The sequence below is a fragment of the Podarcis liolepis genome (assembly GCF_965112155.1).
Source record: "Podarcis liolepis genome assembly, chromosome: 3".
Lineage (NCBI taxonomy): Eukaryota > Metazoa > Chordata > Lepidosauria > Squamata > Lacertidae > Podarcis > Podarcis liolepis.
This window is the reverse complement of record NC_139557.1, coordinates 72,174,417-72,198,656: the sequence shown is the minus strand read 5'-3', so window position 1 is coordinate 72,198,656 and position 24,240 is coordinate 72,174,417. Positions and strand designations below refer to the sequence as shown.

The 24,240-nt window shown below is 41.5% G+C and overlaps 2 protein-coding genes across 6 annotated transcripts in view; one reads left to right on the top strand and one right to left on the bottom strand.

The window, feature by feature from the left end:
• PACRG (parkin coregulated) overlaps positions 1-1,348 on the bottom strand; it is a 234,919-nt gene extending 233,571 nt beyond the window's left edge. The window contains exon 1 of one of the 2 annotated variants that reach the window (XM_083496651.1): positions 953-1,348. In XM_083496651.1, the coding sequence (XP_083352777.1) occupies positions 953-1,090 (138 nt within the window). In that variant the 5' untranslated portion in view covers positions 1,091-1,348. The remainder of the gene's footprint in view (positions 1-952) is intronic. The other variant, XM_083496650.1, reaches the window with a different exon arrangement.
• Positions 1,349-4,181: 2,833 nt separating this feature from the next.
• PRKN (parkin RBR E3 ubiquitin protein ligase) overlaps positions 4,182-24,240 on the top strand; it is a 618,246-nt gene continuing 598,187 nt past the window's right edge. The window contains exon 1 of one of the 4 annotated variants that reach the window (XM_083496542.1): positions 4,182-4,437. In XM_083496542.1, the coding sequence (XP_083352668.1) occupies positions 4,431-4,437 (7 nt within the window). In that variant the 5' untranslated portion in view covers positions 4,182-4,430. The remainder of the gene's footprint in view (positions 4,438-24,240) is intronic. The other 3 variants (XM_083496543.1, XM_083496541.1, XM_083496544.1) reach the window with 3 other exon arrangements.

Sequence of the window (24,240 nt, the reverse complement as noted above, 5' to 3'; positions counted from 1 at the left end):
AACAGAATTCTGTGGGCTCAAGGGAAGATTTAAAAACAATGTTTGTGGTAACACACAGGGGAAGTACTGATTTACAAGTTTTGTCCTGATATCTACAGGTCTATAAGGTGGAATACAAATTTAATAAATAATAATAATAGAAGTTAAACAAGGCCCACAGCTCCAGCCTATAAGCAGTGAGATTTGAAAATAGAAATTATTCTAATTAAAACCAGAGAAAGAAAAGCGGCTTTGGCCATAGATCTAAATTATTATAGCTGTTGCAGGTGAGGTGATTTCCCAAATGTTTGCCGTCACCTGACTTTATAGCAACAGTTGAAACAGTATGGTGTGGTGGGATATATTATGATGACAGGAGATTGTGTATATATACAGGGCCGGATTTAGGTTTGATGAGGCCCTAAGCTAATGCGGCCCTTTATAAGTCCAGCTGTCCTTTGTCAACAACAAATTGTCGCTTTTTTGTGTTGAATATATGCTATATGGCAATTTATGGACCTAATATGTATCTAAAGCCATTTGCCACTGTTGCTGTATGTATGTATGATTTATTTTATTTGTTTTTTTCATCTTATATTTTGGAAATGTACATCCAGTGTTTTTTTCCTTTAAATTTTTTGGGGGCCCCAAGAGAGTGGGGCCCTAAGCTATAGCTTGTTTAGCTTGTACATAAATCCTGAGCGAGCGAGCGCGCACACACACACACATATATATACAGTGTAGACTGATTAAAGTGTGGCTTAAATGGCATTGCCCACTGTAGTGGGTGACGTTCCTTTGGAGGGAGGTATGTGCAAATGATGCCCAGGCGCACTTTGCCCAGGCTGGCCCTTCCCCCCCCCCTCTCGCGAACGAGTTTGCAGCCCCTTCCTTCCCGGTGTGGCTCCAGAGAGGGGGAGAGGGGGGAACCAAACGACCCGAAAGCCAGCTGCAACTGGCTGGTCACACATACCACGGTGTTTTTCATCATGGCTTTGACGGTGAATCCATCGCTGACCTGCTTCTTGCTTCTTCTGGCATGCCTCAGCGGCTCCTGCAGTTGGGGGGGTCTGTCTTTCTGGGGACTGGGGCCCTCTTTCTCCGCCACCATCACCTCAGGCGGCTGCTTGGGAAATTAAAGAACTTGAGGACGGAAATTCACAAAAACAAAAAACCCGATAACGACCTTTTTTTTTTTTAAAGCACTCCTCCCCTTCCTAAATTCCGTCCCCCTGCATCAGCTCTTCCTCAGCCCCCGCGCAGGCTTCTGTGCAGATTCGGGATGAAGGAAGGGGGAGGGGGGAAAGATTGGCCTGTTTCTAACACCAACTCGCTTCTAGGGACTCCGTTGCTAGGCGACGCGTCAACAACGAGCATGTGCAGCTCGAGAACGCTACCCGTGTCGGGAGCCTCGGCACGACCGCGAAGCTGGGCTCGAGGCGCACGCGCGGTAACAGCAGCTGAAGTCCTTCGCCTTCTTGTCTTGCCCTCAGTTGAGGCGAGGTTTTTCTTGCCTCTGGCCGAGAACCTACGAGTGACTCGAACCCGGAAGGACCTGAAAGGCGTGCAAAGATCTGCCGGGAGCCGAAGCGGGGCTCGGCACCGCTCTTGCGGGACTGGGGCAGGTTAAAGAGGACAAAGTATCCGGCGAGAACAGAGCATGCTCGATAATTCATATTGAGGTCGCTGCGCCCTCCTCACCTGCTGTTGAACGCCCCAACGTTTATGCCAGTTGAAGAAGATAGTGAAAATTAGGTTGTCCTATTATAATGAGAGATCGTGTCTGCTCTTGGTCCCGGAGAGGGAAGGTTAATAGGATTGTGCTCTGGGAAGCACCGTAGAAAGGAAAAAATACAGGCAGAGATACCACCTCTCATGGAAATAGAACCACACAGAGCTGTAGAGTTGGGAGCATAGCTGTCAACGTTTCCCTTTTATTAAGGGAAATTCCCTTATTCCGAATAGGACTCCTCGCAAGAAAAGGGAAAAGTTGACAGCTATGGTTGGGAGGGAACCGACGGTCATCTAGTCCAACCCCCTACAATACAAGAATCTCAACTTGCGATCCCCGATCCACTTTGAAACAAGAGTGGTCCCCCCTTAGCTTTGCAAATGTGCTAGAAGTTTACAGTGGTACCTCGGGTTAAGTACTTAATTCGTTCCGGAGGTCCGTTCTTAACCTGAAACTGTTCTTAACCTGAAGCACCACTTTAGCTAATGGGACCTCCCACTGCTGCCGCACCGCAGGAGCACGATTTCTGTTCTCATCCTGAAGCAAAGTTCTTAACCTAAAGCACTATTTCTGGGTTAGTGGAGTCTGTAACCTGAAGCGTATGTAACCTGAGGTACCACTGAATTGCAATGTGCTAGCAGTTTTATTGCTGCACCATTAGGAGGGTGCCTCTCCATCATCCCCACCCCGCCTCCACTATTACCTCTTGTGAATTATTTTTCTTTTCCTTTATTTCCAAAACATTGTTTCATATAGAATTGCTGATAATACAGACAGTGCAGAAATCTTGTGCGTGCTCCACTGAAATAAACAGGACTCCTTTCCAAGGATCTTAATTGATCACTCTACCCTCCTGCAAAAGCAACTGCATAGGTGGGAACTCATGGGACAGAATATATACTGTATTATCTATTGCTGACTTCTGTCTGTCTCGGGAGATAAGTGCCCTTTTAGGGGTGAAGTCAACAGAAGACTGTTGGAGAGTTACAGTGTGTGCTGTGGCTGTAGAGACTGATATGGGAGAGACATGTTTTGTTGTAACTGAAAAGTTGAAGGCTTCCGGCTGTGCTGATACAGATGCATCACAGCATTTCTGCTCTTTGCTCCTCCCAGATATCATTCCTCCTCTGATCACTGCTGCGGATAAACCACTTGACTGTCTATCGCCCGGCACTGTGATTGTCTGCAAGCATGGTGGGGGTGATGTTGCCAGCATTCATGTCTCATTTGCAGACATCTTTGTAAGAGTTGATTCACCAATGAGCCTGGTGCCTGAAGAGCATGTAGTTGGGGATCCTGCCATCTTCCATTCTGTGGAATATGTGTGTGTACACACACACACACACACCTACACACACCTACACATTATGCCTGTTTTACTGCTTTTGTTTGACTGGCATATCGTATTAGATTTTAGTACAATGATGTTAAATTTTTTATAAAGTTCCCATCATTTTTGGTAACTTGTGCTCTGAACCCACTTGATAAAACTAAACATTATTTCATTTGGTAACTTGGCGGCAATATCACTCAGAAGTGTCATTTACCGTAATTTCATAGATCTTCTTCCCAGAGAAATGGGGTTGATTGCAGCCTTAGGTTATGTACATTTCTTTAGTTATTTATTTACATTTCTATACTGTACTGCCTTTCATCCAAGGATGACAGGGCGGTTTGAATATAAAAACAATACATACCATTCTAACAAACAAAAACAATACCATCCCATACAGTTTAAAAGGCCAAAGGCTACCTGGGAGTGAGCATCATAGAATTCATTGAATCTTACTTCTGAGTAGATATGTAACAGGTTTGTGCTGTATTTGCCATAGGACTAACCAAGGCATATCTTTTCTGTTTTTGTGTTTTTAACTGATTTTAATTATCCAATATGTAAATCTCCTTGAGACTGTGGTTTAGAAGGTGGATAATAAATCAACAATAGTAATAAATACACACGTCTGTTCAGAATTCAACGGGGCTTACTTCCAGGTATAGGATTGCAGCTTAAATATCCTGGGAAGTGTTTTAAACTCACACTTCGTTATTGCTACTTTTCCAACACTTCAGTTCACACTTGATTCACCTTTGACACATTTCTTGGGAGTGGTGGAACCCAGCGGGACTTACACCTGCGTAAAAACTGCTCTATGAATGTGCCGCACCTGCTCCAAATACGCATCCTCTCTCTCCACCTCATAAAGCTAGTGAAAGCGTGGTAAGCAAAGGCCAAAAGGTCATAGGATATGCCTGTGGAACGAAGCAGTAGAGGAATGCCGTGCTCAGCGCGCCCACTCGCCTCACAAAGCTTGAGGGCAAATTATCCCACCCGCCCTTTAGGTTGAGGTCCTGAACGCCTGCAGCGGGACTCAAGCGTCGCTTTTATTCCTGTCTCCTGGTACTGAACACAACAAAGCGGCGGCGGGAAGGCAGATACCTATATTTGCGTGTGCTGTGTATTATTGCTGTAGCGACGTCCTGTTATGTGCTATTTATAGACATTTATAGACACTAGCAGGGCGAAGCCGGGGAAGTGAGCAAGCAAGGAGACTACGTTTCCCAGAGTGCACTGCCTCAAGAAGCGCCTCACCTCGCCTGCGCAGTATTCGGGTTGCAGCTCCGGCGGCCTGCAGGGAGCGTTGTATCCTGAAGGTTGACATTGCTGTGAATGTGGACAGGGCAGGCTATGTGAGCGCCCCCTCCTCCTCCTCCGCAGGCTATGATAGGTGAGTGGGACCCGGATGCAACGTCCCCCTTTGATCCCCTCCCGGCACTACGGGGAAATGGCGGGCGGGTGAAGGGTGTTCGTGGTTTTTCAGGAACAGTGCAGTTTTGCTGAATATCCTAATCCCTATGTATGAACACAGAAATACACCCACGTGACACCGCAGCCTGTGAGCTCCAGTTTATATAAATTCTGTGTAGCTCGTACACTGCCAAAATACCCGCTGAACATTTTACTTTCTCCATATACATATAGTTCCCCTTTTTTGCATTCTATCCCACTTAACAAATAAAAACGAACGTATCTTTCATTATAGTCAACCAAGCTTTTAGGTACTTGACAGGCTTCTGATCCAAACAGTAATGCTGTTCATATCACAGAAATGCCTTGGTTAGTGATGGGGGGGGGGGGGAGACACCTTTCTCCTAAAAAGAGCAGCCTACTCTTGTGTAACACCAAAAGCTCACTGCCTCCTCCATCTGGATGCTACTTTGCACACTCAGCCCTCCCCAGTGTGAGAGCCAAAACACCAGGTTAGGTTAAGCACCCCTTAGGGAGAAAAAGTTTTCACTGTGACACTTATTTTTGAAAGCAGCAGCAGCCAAACTAGCAGCTATTGCTGGCGAGGAGAGGTAATCAGCCAGTAACAGCTATTTCTTCCTCCTGGACCTTTTTATTTTTAGTTTACCTTATTTCTTCCTCCTGTTGCCCTGTAGCAGAAAATGGGCACTGCTGCCCTGTCTTGCTGCCCTGCTGCTGTGGTTCTTGAGCTCAGGCAAGCTAGAGAAAGTGCTGTCTGCTTCTCTACCTTCGTTCTCCAGCTCATCCCCTCTAGGCATAGGCAGAAGAAAGCCAGAGCCTCTACCCATTCACTTGTAACCTTAGTGGTACAACATACATTACGGAGCATCCACCTCATCCTCTCACTCCCCTGTGGCTTGCGGCCCTGTGAACTCAGTCCTTCCCATCATACTGTCAAGAGAAAGGTGATGAATAAGGAGGCAGAGGTAACTACTCTTCAAAGAGCAGCCACTGCCTGCTTTTGCTGCCTCTGGATGGCTCCTAGTCTTTACTGCTGTGCCACTCTAGAAAGGGGATGCCCAGGAGCAGGCAGAGTCTTCCAGAGGGGTCTGGCATGTGACCTGTGGCATGCAAAGCAAGTGTATGAAATGGTCAGGCCACCCCCATTGCTGCCATGCAATCCCTGGAGGGATGGCTGGGGTGAATGTGGCCCTAGATCCAATAAATGAATAAACAGTTTCATAGAGAGAACTCAGGTGAGATCGCCAACCCTTTGTGGTATACTGCTCAGAGAGAAAGGGAAAAAGCAGAGAGTAGGCAGAAGCAGGTGTCCATTCTTTCTCTCTAGGCAACACTATGGGTGTAATCCTTCCCACTGTGTTGCCCTCAGAAGATGAACAAGAGAGAGGAGACAGTAGAAGCACAGTAGAGACACACCCTCCCTCTTTTAAAGTGAGAGAGTTCAAAAGAGAAGGTGCTGGACTGGAGGTTACAGAAGTTTGGCGGGGGTACCTCTCCCCTTCCAGCTTCTCCCCAATCTCTGTTGCAGGTCTTAAATAAGATCATTCCTGTTGGTGGAGGTCATTGGGCAAACCTAAGCAAAACAACTATTCTGAAACATCTGCTTTGATGAATTAAGATTTCCCATTAAGCAAAGGGGACACTCTTTTATTTAATATTATTTATTTAAAGCATTTGCACCCCACTCTTCAGCCAAAAATGAGTGGCTTACATACAATCAAATTAAGACAAATCCCTATCCGTAGGCTTACAATCTTAACAAAACACAACACACAAGGGACAAGGAACAGGGAAGGAAGAACAAAAGCAAAAGCAGGCAGCAGTTTCTAAACAGTTTTTTCTATGATGACTAGCTGGCACATAAACATAGTGTTCTCCACATCCTTCATTGGTAAGAAGTCCATTAGCAATGCCGGACTGGAGGGTTTAGTTTGCTTTGGATGAGATACCACTAAGACACATTTTATTTACAAATATAAACAATGGAAGCAACTAGGCTTTAGAAACAGCTAGCCGAGCTATTGGTTCCTAAAGAACCATTGTTTTAGCTACCTGGATGGGACTGCCCACAGCACAATTAAGCTACCTCTAGTGAAATATATTCAAACTGCTTCTTCCCAGCTTACAACTGCAAAATCGGGCTCAGACCATTTTTTCTTCTCTTCTCCTTAGCTTCCCAACTCTGATGTGTATTGCATTTCAGAAGCTGGAGAGAGAGCCTGTTATCAGAAAAGTTCCTCTTCTTTTGGTCACACCCCTGTCCACTTGGGCCTGCTCATATTAATCAAAATAGCTGGACTCACAATAGAAGTTTCTGCCAACATGTGATCTGTCACAAATCATTCCTGCTATGATTCATAGCTATTGGGCCTGAGTTGCCAATTCACTAGGAAGCAAGGCTTAAACAAATTTTCCACCACCCAACAGAGAGTTGCAGCACAATCCAGTACATGATTACTTGGAAATTAACCCCAATTGTGTTGATTGAAGTTTATTCCTAGAAAAGCGTGCATGGGGTTGCAGCCTTAGGCATGGCTAAACCAACGAAAAAACCCAGATTAAACACAACATAGTCTGCGGTTATATTGTGGCCCAGACGACACCAGTGGTGTAACCATATTGTATTGGAAGGAAGAAGGAGATCATTCCCATAAGCCTCTTATTTTATTTATCCCAAGGATCTATATGCACCTCAGCATAGTAATTTTTACAGGTTCCAGTTCAGTTATTTGTGACTTTATATAATTAGTAATTTATGGTAATTTATAACCTAAAAAAAACAACAACAGATGCATATTTATGGTTTTTTCAGCTATATTTTTAAAAAATGCTTTCTGATACATTTTAATTGATCTGTATATTTTGCGATACATTTTGTAGTTGGTTGATTCATGGATTTAGGTGTTCACAAGTGGACTGGAATGTCTGTGAAGTGTTCAGAAAAGCTGTGATGGTTGCGTAGTGATACTCGTTTACTTCTGAATGATGTGTTTTTTTATATCCCCAAGAGATTGTGCATCCTTGGTCTGAATATCCAAAAAGCTTTTAAAAGTTAAGTTTGGTGGTTTAGTCTGTGTGGGTTTTTTCCCTTTTCTTTTTTTCTTTTCAGTCACTGAAAACACTAAGTGAAGTATTTGTAATAGCTCCCTTCATTTTAGTTCTTGCTACTGTCTTGCATTCCAGAGGGAATTTGTGGAAAGTCTGGCTTTCAGTAAAAAGCTGTGTGTGTGTGTGTGTGTGTGTGTGTGTGTGTGTGTGTTTCTGTTCTTCAGTAAATAATGTGGAATACTGAGGAAAATTCTATACTCCTTGATAAAGCATACATTTGTTGAAATAAGGTGTGCCAGTCTGCTGCATCTTGTTTTGCTGACAGTTATTGTTATCCAGGGTAGAAGCACTACTTCCTTTCTGGACAGCAGTGGAGAAATACTACCTGCAAAGAATATTTTATCAGGCCTCTAACTCTATCAGTAGCTGTTATGTGCGGGGCGGATTGATCTAAATAGTCAATTTAAATCAAATTTCCAAGGTTCTAATGCATATATTTCCTGAACAATCATGCATACTAATTGGTTGCTATGAAAATTAAGTGGCACATGTTCACAACTGAATATAGCTTTTATACTACCCAGGAGAATAATCCAAAACCTCCCTTCATGGATACTACTTGGCTTTTGCACTGCAGAAAGTAGACTATACACACTTAAGGATACTAAGGAATATCAGTTATTTGAAGACTGAACCCTGCAATCTTATACACACATAACCAAGAGCAAGTCTCCCTGGGTGTCAAGAGACCTAGATGTTTACTCAGAAGAATAGGATTACATGGTAAGTGCCCAGAACTTTCCAGACACAAGCGCTGGTAGAAAAATATCATCCCATGATATGGAAACTCTACCAAATTAAACTCAAATGAGCTCACAGTAGACAAAACTATGACTAATAAAAGCAATACATATAGTTTTGCTGAATTGATTCCATTGTGAACCATAAGCACAGGCTAGCTGATAAAATGTATCATGTTAAAACTCCACTTGCACAGCTGATAAAATTAATCAAGTTAAACTACATATGCAATGTAGCAGGGTGGTTGATACCAGTTTAGACAACACACAGGCTTTGTTTCTGGCTTAAATATGGGAAAGCAACAACAAAAAGCATCACCACTGTCAAAAACAATACCATATCATGAAAATTGTGGTGTGTAAACCATGCCACTGAGAAGAGCCCCTTTAACTGGTGTATTTTAAGGGACAAAAAACCATAAACATCACCAGTGCCTTGTGATGAAAATCATGTGCCCTGGGTTGGGGCCCTTTTAACCTATTCAGTAATCCAGCCCTGGTAAAAATGGCCACAATTTCTGTCATCATCAGAAGGTGCAGCACCAAGTATATATATTATTGACTGTTCTGTGACCTTTCCATAGACCACCAGAATGGATCTCACAGACCACAGTTTGAGAACTACTTAGTTTGCCTAGAAGACTGACATCGAAGCACAGCCATGCCCCATGTGATAAACCTCTGCCTTACACCTTTTTGTGTGTGGAGAGTCCTTTGATGATTAAATGCAAAGCATTTTGTGTGCCGTTGCATGGAAGAAAGCCTAATTGATCCGTTGCTTGCATTCTGAAAATGCTATGGCAAGTACAGTGGGTACTAAACTGCAGAATCTCATATGCTGCCTTTCAGTCAGAAGGGGAGGCTGAGGAGGTTGAATCAATTCAGTCTTGTTCATCCGAAACAGATGCAGCGCACTACCAAGACTGACTTTTGCAGGGCATTAAGTGTTCCAAACCAGCAAGCAATGCTATTTTTCTATAAAAAAAGATTCCAGAACTCATCACGAATGCCTCCCTTGTTCTCTTTTAACTGCAATGGTGTCCACCTGAGAGGTGCCGAAACGAAATTCCTGTGAGTTCCGGCTGAAAAAAAGCCCTGCCAGTAAGGAACATAATGCATGCATGCAGCCTCAGCTTTGGGACTGTGCGCACCAAATCTAGTGAAGGGTCTCATGTGTGGACACCTTATTTTCTGTGTTTGCATAAGAGGAAAAGTTACGAGTTTGGAAGCAAGCTATAGGCTTGCATGGGCCTTCTTCCAACCCCTCCATCTCCCTCTATAGGGTAGAGAGAGATGACCTGGGAATCCAGGATTTGAATCTCCAGTCAGCCATGAAGCTCTGTGGGTGACCTTGGAGCAGTCAGTACCTCTCAGCCAGTGTGGTGTATGAGGAGATTTCACCCCTCCCATATCCAAGAATCTCCTGAGGAGTCTGCTTATTCTCCAGAGAGGAGGAGGCGTGTTCTGCTCTCTACTTATTCTGCTCCAGCACCACATCAAAGAGTCAGTCAGTGTGTCGGAGAGAGAGTGTGTTAGAGAGAGATTCTGTGTTTAGATAAGGTTGCTGCTAAGAGCAGCTGCAGACACTCAGTGCGGTTCAGCATTCATTTATGCTTAGACCTATTTAGCTCTGTATATAGTTGTATTATAGTTGTAGTTGTAGAATAAAGAAGATATTCTACAGAGCTGCTCTCCAAGTTGTTTATATACTCTGCTAGACTCTGCTATACTCTGCTGTGCGACGACTGTCTACTTGTGGAAGTGAATCCGGTGCTCACAACTCTAAGCTGTGAGTCCACAGCACTTTGACCTGTTCCTGTGCAGAAGGTGGTCTCTGGAAGTGCTACCCAGCTCGCCTAGCCCAGTCGGGGCTGAGTGGATGAGTCCAGTTGGTGGCACTGGCTCAAGGGCGATGCTGACAGTGTAGTGGTTAAGAGCGATAGACTCGTAATCTGGTGAACTGGGTTCGTGTCTCCGCTCCTCCACATGCAGCTGCTGGGTGACCCTGGGCCAGTCACACTTCTTTGAAGTCTCTCAGCCCCACTCACCTCACAGAGTGTTTGTTGTGGGGGAGGAAGGGAAAGGAGAATGTTAGCTGCTTTGAGACTCCCTAGGGTAGTGATAAAGCAGGATATCAAATCCAAACTCCTCTTCTTCTTCTTCAGCCTAACCCTACCTCACAGGGTTGTTGTGAGGATTTAATGGGAAGGGGAGAACCACATACACCATCCTGACTTCTGTGGAGGAAAAGATGGTACATAAATGCAATAAATAACTAAAAGTGTGGTTTCCCCTTGTTCTTTCTGTGCTGCCCATAACCATGGTTCAGACGTACATGGACACTGGCCTCGCTCCAGGATTCCTTCTGACTGCAGAAGCCGGTTAAGATATTTGGGGACTGTGTGTTTATATCCTACATGCTGCTCCTGATCATCAGCTTTATGTTTGTACTGCCCGGCTGGGTTCCTTTTTCAGTCTTAATTTTCTAATAAACTGAAATAATTTTGGGCACACATAAGGTTTGCGTTTCTTGCCTTTGCTGATCTGGTATCCTCTGTGGAATACATTCAGTAGAAACATCTGTTCGAGACTTCAGAATAATTACAATATCACTAAAAGCTTCGTAACCAGATTACTGAAACTTAATGTTAAAAATCTGATTTTCATTGATCTAATCCTTTCAGGTTCTTTCTTTCTTTTTTTCTCCCCTCAATGAAAAAAGAAATGACAGCAGGACAAAACTGATTAGTATTTACATAATGTGAATTTTAGTAGGCTTTCCCCCCCTGCTTCTTTCTTTTTTGCCTGTTCAAGTATACTTCTTTATGAAGCTCTCTTAAGGCCTTTTCACCTATGTTGACCCTCTTCAGTTATGTGCTATTAATTCATCCTTTTACCATTGTGTCATACAGATAATCAGCATTTAATGTTAGAATCTTCTGGGGAGGTTTTCCCACCACTTTTTAAGATGAGACTGGCATATATACATTTGTGGTGTTGCCTTGGTTCTGGAACTCTGCTCATTGCCTTTCCTTTTGTCACCCCCCCCCCTGATCCCCAGAGTGATTTTTTTTTAAGCGATGTTGCTGGTTTCACTAAGTTGTTGTTTGTTTGTTTTTTGAAGCAGCACAGTAAGTCCCACAGTGGTCAGTGGGGGTTTTCTCCAATTACACGTGCATAGGATTGCAGAATGGTGCCGAGGTTGAGATCTGGGGCCTTGCCCTTGCCTAAGGCTAACTAGTGAGTTGGTGACTAACTAGAGATTTGCACTACTTTCAACTAGCTGCTCATGCTCTTCAACTAGCTCTCAACTTGATCCTCTCCTTGCTGTTCATTCTGGAATTTTTGATATGCTATTCTAACTAAAGCCTTGTGACATGAACATCAGATCATTGTAAGCATCCATTATTTGGGTTAGCCGTAGCTTTTGTTGGGCAATTTTGTTGATATTGCAATCTAAATTTTAAGTGCTGCTAAGGCGGTGAATATTTAAAGTTCCCCATTCAGCCAGATTTGGTGGTACTAAAACAGAAAACTAAAAAGTGCTACCTGGCTTTCCATTGATGCAAAACACTTGTATATAACTAAGTGTTTAACTGTAACAACTGATGTTGTTTGTGTTAACCTAGCATTAAAGAACAGAACTGTTTGGTCATTATGAAATATTTACTCTGGATGTTTGATTATCAGATGAGCAGAATTCCAAATATGTGCTATTATTTATATTTAGAATTCCGCTCTTCTACACAGGCACAAAATGTAGTCAAAAGGTCCAAGTTTCCCTCTGTGCAGACATAATCCCAGTCTCTCTCTTTTTATATTAAATCATGACATATCAGTTTTCCTGAACCAAAAATGGGTTAGAATAAAAAAAGAAAAAGAAATCCAGACCCAGTACTTAAAAGACATAGAATATAAAAATACAATAATAATTCCATTTGAACCACAACACACACAAATCCACAGTTGGCAAATGAAAACTATATCGCACGGTTATCATATCCAGCTCCCCAGGGTTAGATGGAATAGATGAGTTTTGTAACTCCTCCAGAATGCCATCAAGGACAAACAATATTTGATCACACTCTGAGGTCATTCAGGATCCTCAGAGTGATTGTAAAAACTCTTCCCTTAGTTGCTGATGATTTCATGTAGTGAGGTAATATGGAACAGAGTTGATTTGATGAGTGCAACTGGTGTGAGGGGTTTGTAAAGTGAAAGACAGGCCATAAAGCATGTTGTCTCAAGACCGTGGAGCTTTAAAGGTTAACAGTAGCACCTTGAATAGGGCACAGATGTGAGATAGATTTGTCACAGAACCGGTTGTAGACATTCCTGTCTCTCTGTGTTCTTCAGGAGATGAGCTGCTGCTAGGATTGGAATTTTCTGAAAATCCTGATTTGGAGCTTATTCACATGACTGTTTTTTTACTGTCCTTCTCCTTGATGTTGACAATTTTTTACCAGTTTCTCTAAAAAGATGAACAATTATTGCATGATTATATCCATCTACACATGTGTGGGCATTTGTTTGTTCATGGGTCACTTTTATTGTTGTTAGCCGCCCTGAGCCCGGCTTCGGCTGGGGAGGGCGGGATATAAATAAAATTTATTATTATTATTATTATTATTATTATTATTATTATTATTATTATTATTATGTTCACACATGAGCACTCTCAATTTTATGTCTTTGCAATCGTATCCCAGTGTTTCTCATCTACACTAGTGGGCAGTGCTTGATGGGATATCTTTGGGCTGCGTGTTGTTGCTCCCTCCCCTTGAGCAATTAATATTCCCCACCAACCTTAAGTTAGGGAAACCTGAGGTCCATTGTAGGCATGTGCACAGGTACTTTTTAGATCCTGCGTTAGGGAGGTAATTGGGCATTTAATGGCCATTGCACAACACACAATTGTAAGATTTGGGATATGGCTCGAGCTTAATTGAATTGTTGGTACAGAACGGTAAGGTATATCACATTGTTGAGAAATGTTAACATTTAAATTAAAAGTACTCAAAGGTCATTGTAGAACCGATAATTTTATTTTGATTTTATGACCTATGTCTATATCCAATAGGATCCCTGAAGATTACTGTACAGTGGTACCTCGAGTTAAGAACTTAATTTGTTCTGGAGGTCCATTCTTAACCTGAAACTGTTCTTAACCCGAGGTACCACTTTAGCTAATGGGGCCTCCCGCTGCGCCACCACCGCTCAATTACTGTTATCATCCTGAGGTAAAGTTCTTAACCTGAGGTACTATTTCTGGGTTAGCGGAGTCTGTAACCTGAAGCGTCTGTAACATGAAGCGTCTGTAACCCGAGGTACCACTATATATATTTTTATACTTGCTCAGTGTTTGTTTGCTCCCACAGTCCTTTTTATTATTTTATCTTTTACTTCGTTTTGTCAATTATTATTATGCAATTGATTTTGTGTTTAGGATTTCTCAAACAAATACATGACAAACAAACATGCATGTACATTTCAGCATACATGTAAGTTTTGTGTCATTTCAAAAAAATAAATTTTAATTTTGTTTTTATTTTGTATTAAATATTGGAAGGCAGGATAACTTTTCAGTGCTTTAGGGCAGGCATAGGCAAACTCGGCCCTCCAGGTGTTTTGGAACTACAATTCCCATCATCCCTGACCACTGGTCCTGTTAGCTAGGGATGATGGGAGTTCTGGTCCCAAAACATCTGAAGGGCCGGGTTTGCCAATGCCTGAGTTAGGGCCTCTATTAGTCTTCATTTGTCCCTGTGTGAAAACCTGTGGACCTCCTTATGTAAGATTCAGGTCCCAAGCAAAATGCAGGAGCTGTATTTATTTCAGCTAGAGTTTACAATGCTGGCAGCAAGCACTTCAAATGTTTGTTTTCCATTAGAATATTTCTGTTTCGGCAAAATTGTTTTTATTTGGCTCTTCTATCTCTCTTTTGCTACCCCCTCCCCCCCCTGCTTTAATCTCCTGAAATAGCAGATTAAGCTAAAAACTTTTCCCCAGTACTTCTAACAGTTTTCTCCAGAATTATCTTCTTGGAAGAAAATATTCCATCTGCTTCATTCCTTAACATAGCAAACCTCCTAAGTGAGCCTTGTGATAGAGACTGGCTGAATTCCACACAATGTGGTTGTTGGCCCCAAGCAAGATGAACACAATCTGTTTTCTCTAGTTCTATTAAAGGGAGAGTCGAGCGCCTTCATTTGCCTCTTGATTTTGTGATGCTTATGTTTTATGCCCTCCTTTCTTATAATAGCAGACTCCCTGCTGCTCACTCATGTTTGTATCCATACAGGTAAGCATCACACACAAATTTAAATACCTAGTGCGGCAGTGCTTTAGCATTTAAAGCCAAATCTTCATAGGCCTTTGGCTGCTTGACTTCAATTAAGCATCTGAAGTTTGCAGAGGCATTTAAGAACTTTGCATTATTCTTTCCAAGAGCATACCTGTTCTGTGAAAGTTTACCTGCGTAAGAAAGGTGCAGATTGTCAACCGAGCATTCTTCTGGTGGATTTTGCCCATATTGTGCACATTGTGCACAAAGGTGTGGTAGAATTTTCTTTTGCCTTCCAAATGCGTCACTATTTTCCCCCCCCCCTTTATGCCATAGGTTTTTAATTTTCTGTTTGATAAATCTAATACTAAAAATGCAATAACTGAAATTGGGATAAAGCATCTGTTTCATTGAGTTTAGCATTTGGTTTGTTAAAATCTACCAAGACTTTTAGGTATAGGAGCCAACGCCTAGGGTCAAGGGGTCTTTGCCCCCCCAATAAAATATTTAAGGGTGCCAGCCCCCCCCCCCAGTTGATGGGCATTGCCATTCAAATTGTGTATGTGCACCACATCATGTGATTGATTATGAAGGTTAGGGCTCACTTGCCCCTCAATATATTATTCAAGTTTGCACCTCTGTTCTTAGGGCTGCTATCTCAAAGAGACCCCATTCTGCAGAAGTAAAGAATTCCTCACCCTTGACCACCCTTCTGGAATTTTCACAAGGCACTGTGTTTTATGGAGCTTTGATTTGATTTGTACCTGCCACTGTTTCAAGATGGCTGCTGTATCTGTCGGGGAATGCTGCTGGGAAAGCAAAAACATATGTACCTTGGTTCTCAAACTTAATCCATTCTGGAAGTCCGTTCCAAAACCAAGGTGCACATTCCCATAGAAAGTAATGCAAAATGGATTCATCTGTTCCAGACTTTTAAAAACAAGCCCTAAAACAGCAATTTAACATGAATTTTACTATCTAACGAGACCATTGATCCATAAAATGAAAGCAGTAAACAGTGTACTGCAGTCACACAATCAATCAATCAATCAGTAGCTGAACTGGGTTCTACACAGTCACAAAAACAAAATGAAAAGAGCCGCAAAAGCAAAAACACAAAATAAATAACAAAAACAGACCTCATTGTAACACTCAAAACAGAAGTGTGACACTCAAATCGGTAGCAGAACACTCAAAACGGAGCACATTCGGCTTCCGAAAAAGGTTTGCAAACCGGAACACTGACTTCCGGGTTTGCTGTGTTTGGATTCCAAGTTGTTTGAGTACCAAGGCATTTGAGAACCAAGGTACCACTGTATATGCAAGTAGACCAGTTTAGATGAATGAAAAAAAAATCGTCCCCAGCCCTTTTGAGGAGTTGGCAAGGTTCACAGTGATACTGTTCTCTTGAACGAAGCACTGCGAAAATAAAAGATGATGTGGGAAGGGGAAAGCTTCATAAATAATATTGGGCAGATCCGCACGCCTGAATTACCCCTTCTCTCTGCCGTCCAGATACCCATGAAAAACTCTTTTCTAATCAGCTGTTGTCATTTCACCCATTTCTGCTGGGAGGCAAGAGCAAGGGAACCTGGAGTGGATTGACCTCCTCCAGGTCGACATTCTCCTTCCTTAACTGTACCATCAGTAGGTATACATAGGTATCTTCTATGGCCCTCCCTCAATATATGTCGGTATCATCCTTCACTTCTTTTCTTTTCTTCTCTTCTTGTTGGCTATTGGGGGATCTGTTCCCCTCCCCACTGCGATGCCATATCTGTGCATTGCTATTCTTAATAAAAGTGAAGTGCTGCACGGGACTTAGATAGCCATGGTTATTTGCATTGTCAGTCATTGAAATGGTTCTTGACAACTTGTGTCAGCATTTGTCAACATTTATATTAAGGTTGCATTGTTAGATCTTACTTCATTCTGCAAATGCACCTGAACTAGGCTAAGAACTGGTTATAAACCAGTGCAATATGAGATTGTGTGGCACAGATTAGAAAGCTGATTTAACATGAATACAGTTTTTTAAATCTTAAATTTCTGAAAAGCAATATAATGATCAACCTTTGGAAGATAAAGCACATTCTAAACAGAGAGGCTTAATTTACTCTGTCATTTGCACAGATGAAACAGAAGTGGCGAAAGACAAGAGCTAGCAATATTGGCTGTCTTTGTTTCACTTTGAGTGAAACTTACACATATTGCATTGCTATATATCATAACTGTAAAATTAAGGTACTTTGAGCTTTGTTGCAATTATGTCAAGTACCTATGGGGTTTGGGGGGGGGGCTGTTCTTGGTGGTTTTTGAAGCAGTGGGCTTTTTTCCTGCAACATCTATTTTCTTAAGCTAAGTGCGCCTATTATAATAAATGTGCTCATTAAATAGCACTGCCTGGTTTCCATCTCCTCCAAAACATGCTGGTTGACGCTTTTACTTGCAAGTAAAACTGCAGAGTGTGTAGGATACTCCTTTTGTTATTATTTTACCTGAATAGCACCTTTCATTTTTTAAGGCAGAACTCTGGCCAAACGGGGCTCCAAAGCAGACTACCTGGGAATGTTGGGTGTTCTCCCATTAAGAGTAAAACGCACACATGAACTAATGTGCCAGTTTGACATTTTACTTTGTAAATCGAATCAGAGAATTCTCAGCGACTGTGTAATAGGTTGCTGAGCATAACTAGTAACAAAGTGTGAGGACGACGTAAACCCCTCTGACCTTTCCTTAAAAAAGAATGGGAAAAGCTCCAGTTATTATGGTGAAGAAACACAGGAATGTAGAGCTGGAAGTTCAGCTAATCTAGCGACCTGATGTCAACAATCCTACAATTTCTATGCCATTTTGTAGTCTTTCGAAACACGCACACAAATGAATCTGTACTGTCAAGATTAAAGATGCCAAGTTCTGTATTCTCAAGGGACACTGCCAGAAAGTGGTCTGGAAGGTACAAATGTTGTGCAAACTGACATCCTCACAATTACACCCCCCTCCCACCAACCAGCAGTAGTCATTAGCCATGATGGCTAAATGGAGCCACCATAAGAATCAGTATGTGTCAATATCAGACACCAGGAACAAACAATGGGGGACTATTGTCCTATGAACTTTCCAGAGACATCTGCACATGATTGGGAAACCCAGCCAGATGGGCGGGGTATAAATAATATTTTTTTATTGTTTGTTTGTTTGTTTGTTTGAAATGGGGACTTGGATTGGAGGGACTTTAGTCTTAGTTACCCAGGCTCCTTCTAATAACTAAACTAAGATTTAAATGTAATAAGGATGTAAATAAGCTGTAAGTGTAATCTGTGTACTGTTTTCCAAGGGAGTGACTTGTATCTCCATATATGGAGATTAATCCTGTGTTGTTACTTGGAACTTCTCAAATGCATTTTATTTTTATTTTATTTATTTTTTTAATCCACTTATCCTGGGACTCGAAGCAGGATACAACTGTGAAATAACATTCTTTGTAAAAATAGACAATCCCCTGCAAAATGTTTCAGTCGGGTTTCTGCACATGTTTCAGCCTAGAAGAGAAGAGCAGCCCAAATTCACACCCAGAATGTTTTGCGCACTGCCTGGGGGTGACAGGCAGGCATGACAGTTGTCAGCAGGGATTCAACCTTGGATTTTCTCTGCCAGAACTACAACTCTCAGAAACGTAAGACTGTCTATAATCAGTGGAGCGAGTCTTTGAAACCGGGCCTGATCACATCTTGCACAGCTAGTGAATGGCAGGAAGACATCTGATAATAGAAGCCATGGCAGTTTGATCCTCAAAGCACCCACTCTCCCAGCCCATTAAAATGAATGCCTGAGCTGTAACGATGGCATCTTGAGAGACAGCGCCGTAATATATTTCTAAGGTGGTCAGAGGAGAACAATACAATAAATAAAAAAGACAATATATGTGTAAAGCGACCTTTTTTGAATGTTGCTGCTGTGGTGCTTTTATTTTAATCTCTGAAGCTTCAGGTAAAGAGTGTCAAGTACAGTTGTACTGAAAACTAGCAACCACTTGAGCATGACAGATTTACAGAACTTAAATGTTTCCACTGTGGATTTTTGTTGAATGCCCAGTTGCTTGACTGCTTAGAGAACCACTTGTTCAAACAATAGCAGATGAAAATGCCCATACAGTATTGTAAACCAGAAATCATTATTTTTCATCCTATGGCTTTGCTCCGACAGTCATTGCAAAAATGATTCATTTTTATTTCCATTCAAGTGCCCTGTATTAATGTGGTTTTATGCACTTTTTAATCCTTGTTTAACACCTATGAAACCTATGTCCAAATGACCTACCTCTTCAGATTATGCACCCTACTTGTGGGCCAAGAGACTGAGGAAAACCTTTCATTGAACTTCTCCAAGGCAAAGTGAGCTCTTCCGTTGGATTCTCTGGGGTGGGACTCACTGTTAGCTGTGAGAGTAGCCAGCTTCTTTCCCTAACCGTTTTCTTGTGTTGCTGCTGGTGCAAGTGGCAGGAACAGCCGTGTTGGCAGCCTATCCACAATTTTGCACTTGCCACACTGCCTAGTGTAGTCCTGAGGGGTGTGTGCGTGCGTGTGTGTGTGTGTGTGTGTGTGTGTGTTAGGGAGGGCCAGAAGTGGCAGTTACTATAAAAAATGGTGGTGAACTTGTAGAGAAAATACTGCAGACGGGGCTTCTTTTTCTACGGGGACAGGGAGGGTGAGTAAAACAAAAATTACCATATTTTTTCTTCTTCAGAAAAAAAGTCTTCTGAAAAATTTCAGCTGAGCTCGAGTAAATACCATACTTTAACGGCCTCTGATAATAGGCTGCACTTGGGAAATGACATTGATTTTAGATGCTTTTTTTATTCCCATAAGCTGAACAGCTATAAAGTATTTTCAATTCCTTCTCATTCCTTTATATAGATTATACTGCCTTGCATTGCAGATGGCAGATGTGGACAAGATCAGCTATTATTGACAGTTGTCAGTGTTTGACTTGAAAGCACTGGAGATGGGCTTTGTACCAAAACAGTCAGATCGAATCCCAATCAAGGCCGCTGGTGTTAGCATGGCTTTTGTTGTTGCTGCTGTAAATATGATACCAGATAGGAATGGGTTGTACTAAATCCCATTGTAGGGATGTCCCTTTCTTCTTTCCTTGGGTCACATTTTTATTTTAATCAGCTTAGGTGCATTTCTTTTCTGTGGAATATAGCGGTACCTCGGGTTACTGACACTTCAGGTTACAGACGCTTCAGGTTACAGACTCTGCTAACCCAGAAATAGTACCTCAGGTTAAGAACTTTGCTTCAGGGTGAGAACAGAAATTGTGAGGTGGCAGCATGGCGGCAGTGGGAGGCCCCATTAGCTAAAGTGGTACCTCAGGTTAAGAACAGTTTCAGGGTAAGACCGGACCTCCAGAAAGAATTAAGTTCTTAACCCGAGGTACCACTGTACTTGTTTGTGAAATTAGTGGCTTGTCACAGCACTACTGCTGCAGAGGAGCAGTTTCAGTTTATTTCCAAGGTGGATGCAAAGGCAACTCAAAAAATCGGACTATTCTGGATATTGTTGGTGAAATCTTGAGCATGTTTACCCATGAAGAAATGTAACTGAACACAGTGGAATTTACTTATGAGTAAGCATATGAGTTGTGTGTCCCTTTCATTATTTGTATTATTTGTAAAGCCAAAATGGTCACCCCCAATAATAATAATAATTCATTATTTATACCCCGCCCATCTGGCTGGGTTTCCCCAGTCAATATGTCACCCCTGGTTTGGTGGTAGCAAATTGGAGGAGGCCATATTGCTGCCTGGTTTTAGGGGCTGCAGTTTGAAGCCCTCCACACACACACTTTTAAAAACTTTTATGCCACTTTTCAAAACAAGGGTTCCTTCCCCCCCCCAAACCCCACACAATCAATAGCATATAAAGGAATACAAAATGTCCCTCTGAATACAATTACTAAAACAGCATAGAAACTGGAAATTTTAAAAATGATTTTGGTCGAGGGAGATTTGCCATGGTGTGTCTCTCTTTTTCAAAGACACACACGCAACCCCCTCCCCCAAAGCTTCTAAAAAAAGAAATACCCAGCCACTGCCATAGTAAGCCCCCAGTGTATATGACTTTGCATTGCTCATGTAGAGGCTACTTTAGCCCTTTGGGGGTTTTGCTTCAGATGCTTCAGAGGCTGCTCTCTGCATGATTGCTTTGGAGCAAGCCAATTGAACTTGCTGGGAGGTACTGCTTAATCAACATGTGTGGGATTCGGCTCTTAAAGTGTTTAGAAATGGGCTGTAAGCACTATAGAACTCTCTCTCCTTAGATTTGGTATTGGGACACGAACATAAGGAGAATGGTTTCAATCATTGCTCAATATGCTGCTTCTCTAGTGAATATTAATACTGTTAACACGTCATTCAAAATATGTGGAACATCCATGTTGGTAAAATCATATGATCGTTGTTACAGACAGAATTAGCTTTATCTTTGCTGTATGGGCAGTCAGAAGAGCTGAATTCCTAATCCAGTTAGTTTGGCATTTTTGTCATATGCTGAGTAACATTTGCTTTAGGAGTAAATAGAATTTGGTATCTGAATACTGACAGAATCCATTAGAAGTACATGAAACACCCAATTTTTGACATTTCAACTTGAGATTGGTAAAACTGAATAGTCTGTTCAGTAAACTCCAATGAAAATCCTTGATATTAAATATTTTATATGGCTGTTTCTTTGTATATATTTTTAAAAATTTCTTTGTATATATTTTTAAAAATTTCTTTGTATATATTTTTAAAATTTTATATATGGCCTATACTTTTAATGCCTAGTAACGGTTTGGCGAAGAAGAGTCTGTTCAGTTTGTTTACGACTGGTGCAGTGTTCAGGCACTACCAAAACATTCCCAAAGCCCCCTCTTCCCATAACCTCCCCAGCTCCCTTTCACCCTGTAGGTGAGTTGACCGTCCGAACAGCAAAGGTGGACTGTGCCATTTGCTGCCTGTTAGTTACCATCTACTGTGAGTGACCAAGCCATGCCAAAGCTAAAAGAGAAACTTTTGAGCAATAGACTGGCAACTGATCCTCTTAAATCTTGTCATTGGTGCAAGTGGGTTTCAAACTTTCTTTTGTGGAGCCCCAGAGTTCCTGAGTGAAAAAGAAAAGAGGATGTCATTGACGAGCAGGAGAATGTTGAGCTGAGGGATGGTGAGACACAACAGGCATGGCTTGCGCATTGTAGAACATCTCCTGGATCATCTTCAGTGTGCAGGGTTTCTTGGCGGAGAAGTCAGTGTGGAGAGGGTTACTTGACAGTTTGGAAAATTACTCGTATGAATGCTGTTTTCCTTTCTTTCCTTACAAAGTTTTTTCTTCAGTACAAATAGTACACAGAGAGAGAGATGTTCCTGTCGTGAACCAAGGAAGTTGCCATTAAAAATTAATAACTAGCCTGGTTTCATGTGGCCTTGTAGTCTCCTGAAGGAGTGAAAATGGTACACTCTGTAAAAACCATCCTGTTCGTCAGGTCTTGACAAATCGGAAGCATTAAACAAACCAACAAGCCCCCAAACACTCCACACACAACAGCTGCTTGTTAACAAGGGAAGAAAGGTGACTTGGATGCGTCAATATTTGAATGTCTCCAAAGGACTGGCAAATCATGTATCAGAAATAGTAGAGATGAGTATCTTTGAGCCTGAAAGTGTTACGCCAATAGCGAACTCCCCTATTAAGCTTCACTACTCTATTTTTTTAAAACTGAAAAACAAAACCCCATGCCATTGTGCTGATATTTATAGTAACTGGTACAAGTGGAGAGCAACCTGTAACTGTTAGTCTGTCAGCAATCATCCCAGCAATTGGGCATTTATGTTCAAGTGTTGATAGAAACACTACAGCGTAAAGTATGGCCTATGACAATCTGGAAGGGATATTGATCATCCTTTGTGTTTACCACAAGAGTGCTTAAGATGAAATAGTTACTAGAAGACAAAATTAAAGTACAAGCTTACTGTTACTTTTTATATATCAATGCCATTGCACACTTTTTACTTTAAGAATTGCAGAGTAAATTTGCATTTTCCCTCTTCCTTAGCATCCCGTTTCTCCTTTTGTGCATTCTTTTAAGTAGCAAGCCTGAGGGCAGAGACTGCTGTTATCATTGATTAGTAAGCCATTCTAAGAACCCTTTGGGCCAAATAGAAAGGAAATATTTTGGGTTTTTTAAGACATTAGAGGCCATAAAGCACTTAAAATATTTTAGTGCCCCCTTATATATCTAATTCAAAATATAAACAATTATGAGCCGGAAAATAAAATTTTATTTCTGGAAGTGAATCAAAACCTACAGTAAGATGGAAAATAATGTTTATTTTTGTATACATCCACTTTATATTTGAAATTTTTTCTTACTTCTTCTAATTGCAAAGTCTTTGATCAGGTCCTGAAAACTAATCTTACGTAGCACATCTGCTTCTATACTTGGTAGAGATAAGGCATCCAGCCTGCCTTGTTGCATAGTTGTTCTGTTGGGATTTTTAATATATTTCAGCTGAGAAAATGAACACTCAGCTAAGTCATTTGTGATCATTAATGTTAAAAATATACAAAAGCAAATGTCTGCATTTGGAAAGGCACACTCAATATTGTATTTTACCATTATTTTATAAAGTTTAGCATGACTGAATCTTGTTTTTACATTTTTTATTGATGCACTAAACAGGCAATGGGAAAATTCTGTGGTGCCCCCTCCCCTTGATGCCCTAAGCACATGCTTATTTTGCTTAATGGTTAATCCAGCTCTGGTTTACATGTTTTGTTTTAGTATTGTTCCACAAATACTAAATTGACTCTGACCCCCGTAACATGGATGGTATTAATTTTCACATAGTTACAGACTTTTGGTACATACTAATGATTGGTTAGTTGTGGAATTATTTTGAGCCTGAATTAAGCTACCCTCCCCCCCCCCCCCCCCGATTCCAGACACAATTGGATTGAGTTCAGAATAGCAAAATAAAACACACTGAAATTGGAGGAGCTGGCATACATCATCAAACATAATCTGTCTTTTGTAGTGTTTACAACATGTTACTAAAGGGTAGTTGGCTTATTTGAAATGAAGGCAGTCTATTAATTTAAAATTGATTGGAACATCATCAAGAAATGATGAGGGTAAATCAAGAAAATTAAATACATTGTCTAAAGGGAAATGAGTACGTAGTAAGTAATGGAACGCCAGCTGCGTAAGATCTTACAGTAGATGAAGTTTTCACATCTGTATTATTCAGATGAAGTTCTATATTGTTTGATGTGCTTGTTTTAGTCACCAAAAGAAAAACCCAATACTTTTTTAGGGTAGGGGGAGGAACTATACACAAAAGGGAGTCACCAGTTAATGGCTGTGTTCACATCTGAATGTGTGGATAGAATTGTTGGATACAATTACGTAATATGTCTGATCTGTAGAATAAGCTGTGACTCCTTATTTGGGGTTTTCATTTGGCCTTGATTCCTCCTTTTTCACAAACAGGAGCTCACAGATGTCAAGTCATTCATGTTTCCCCTTTGTTTTGCATTACAGTAAGAAGTGAAGTAGTGAAAGGAGGTGTAGAATTTAGATATCTTCA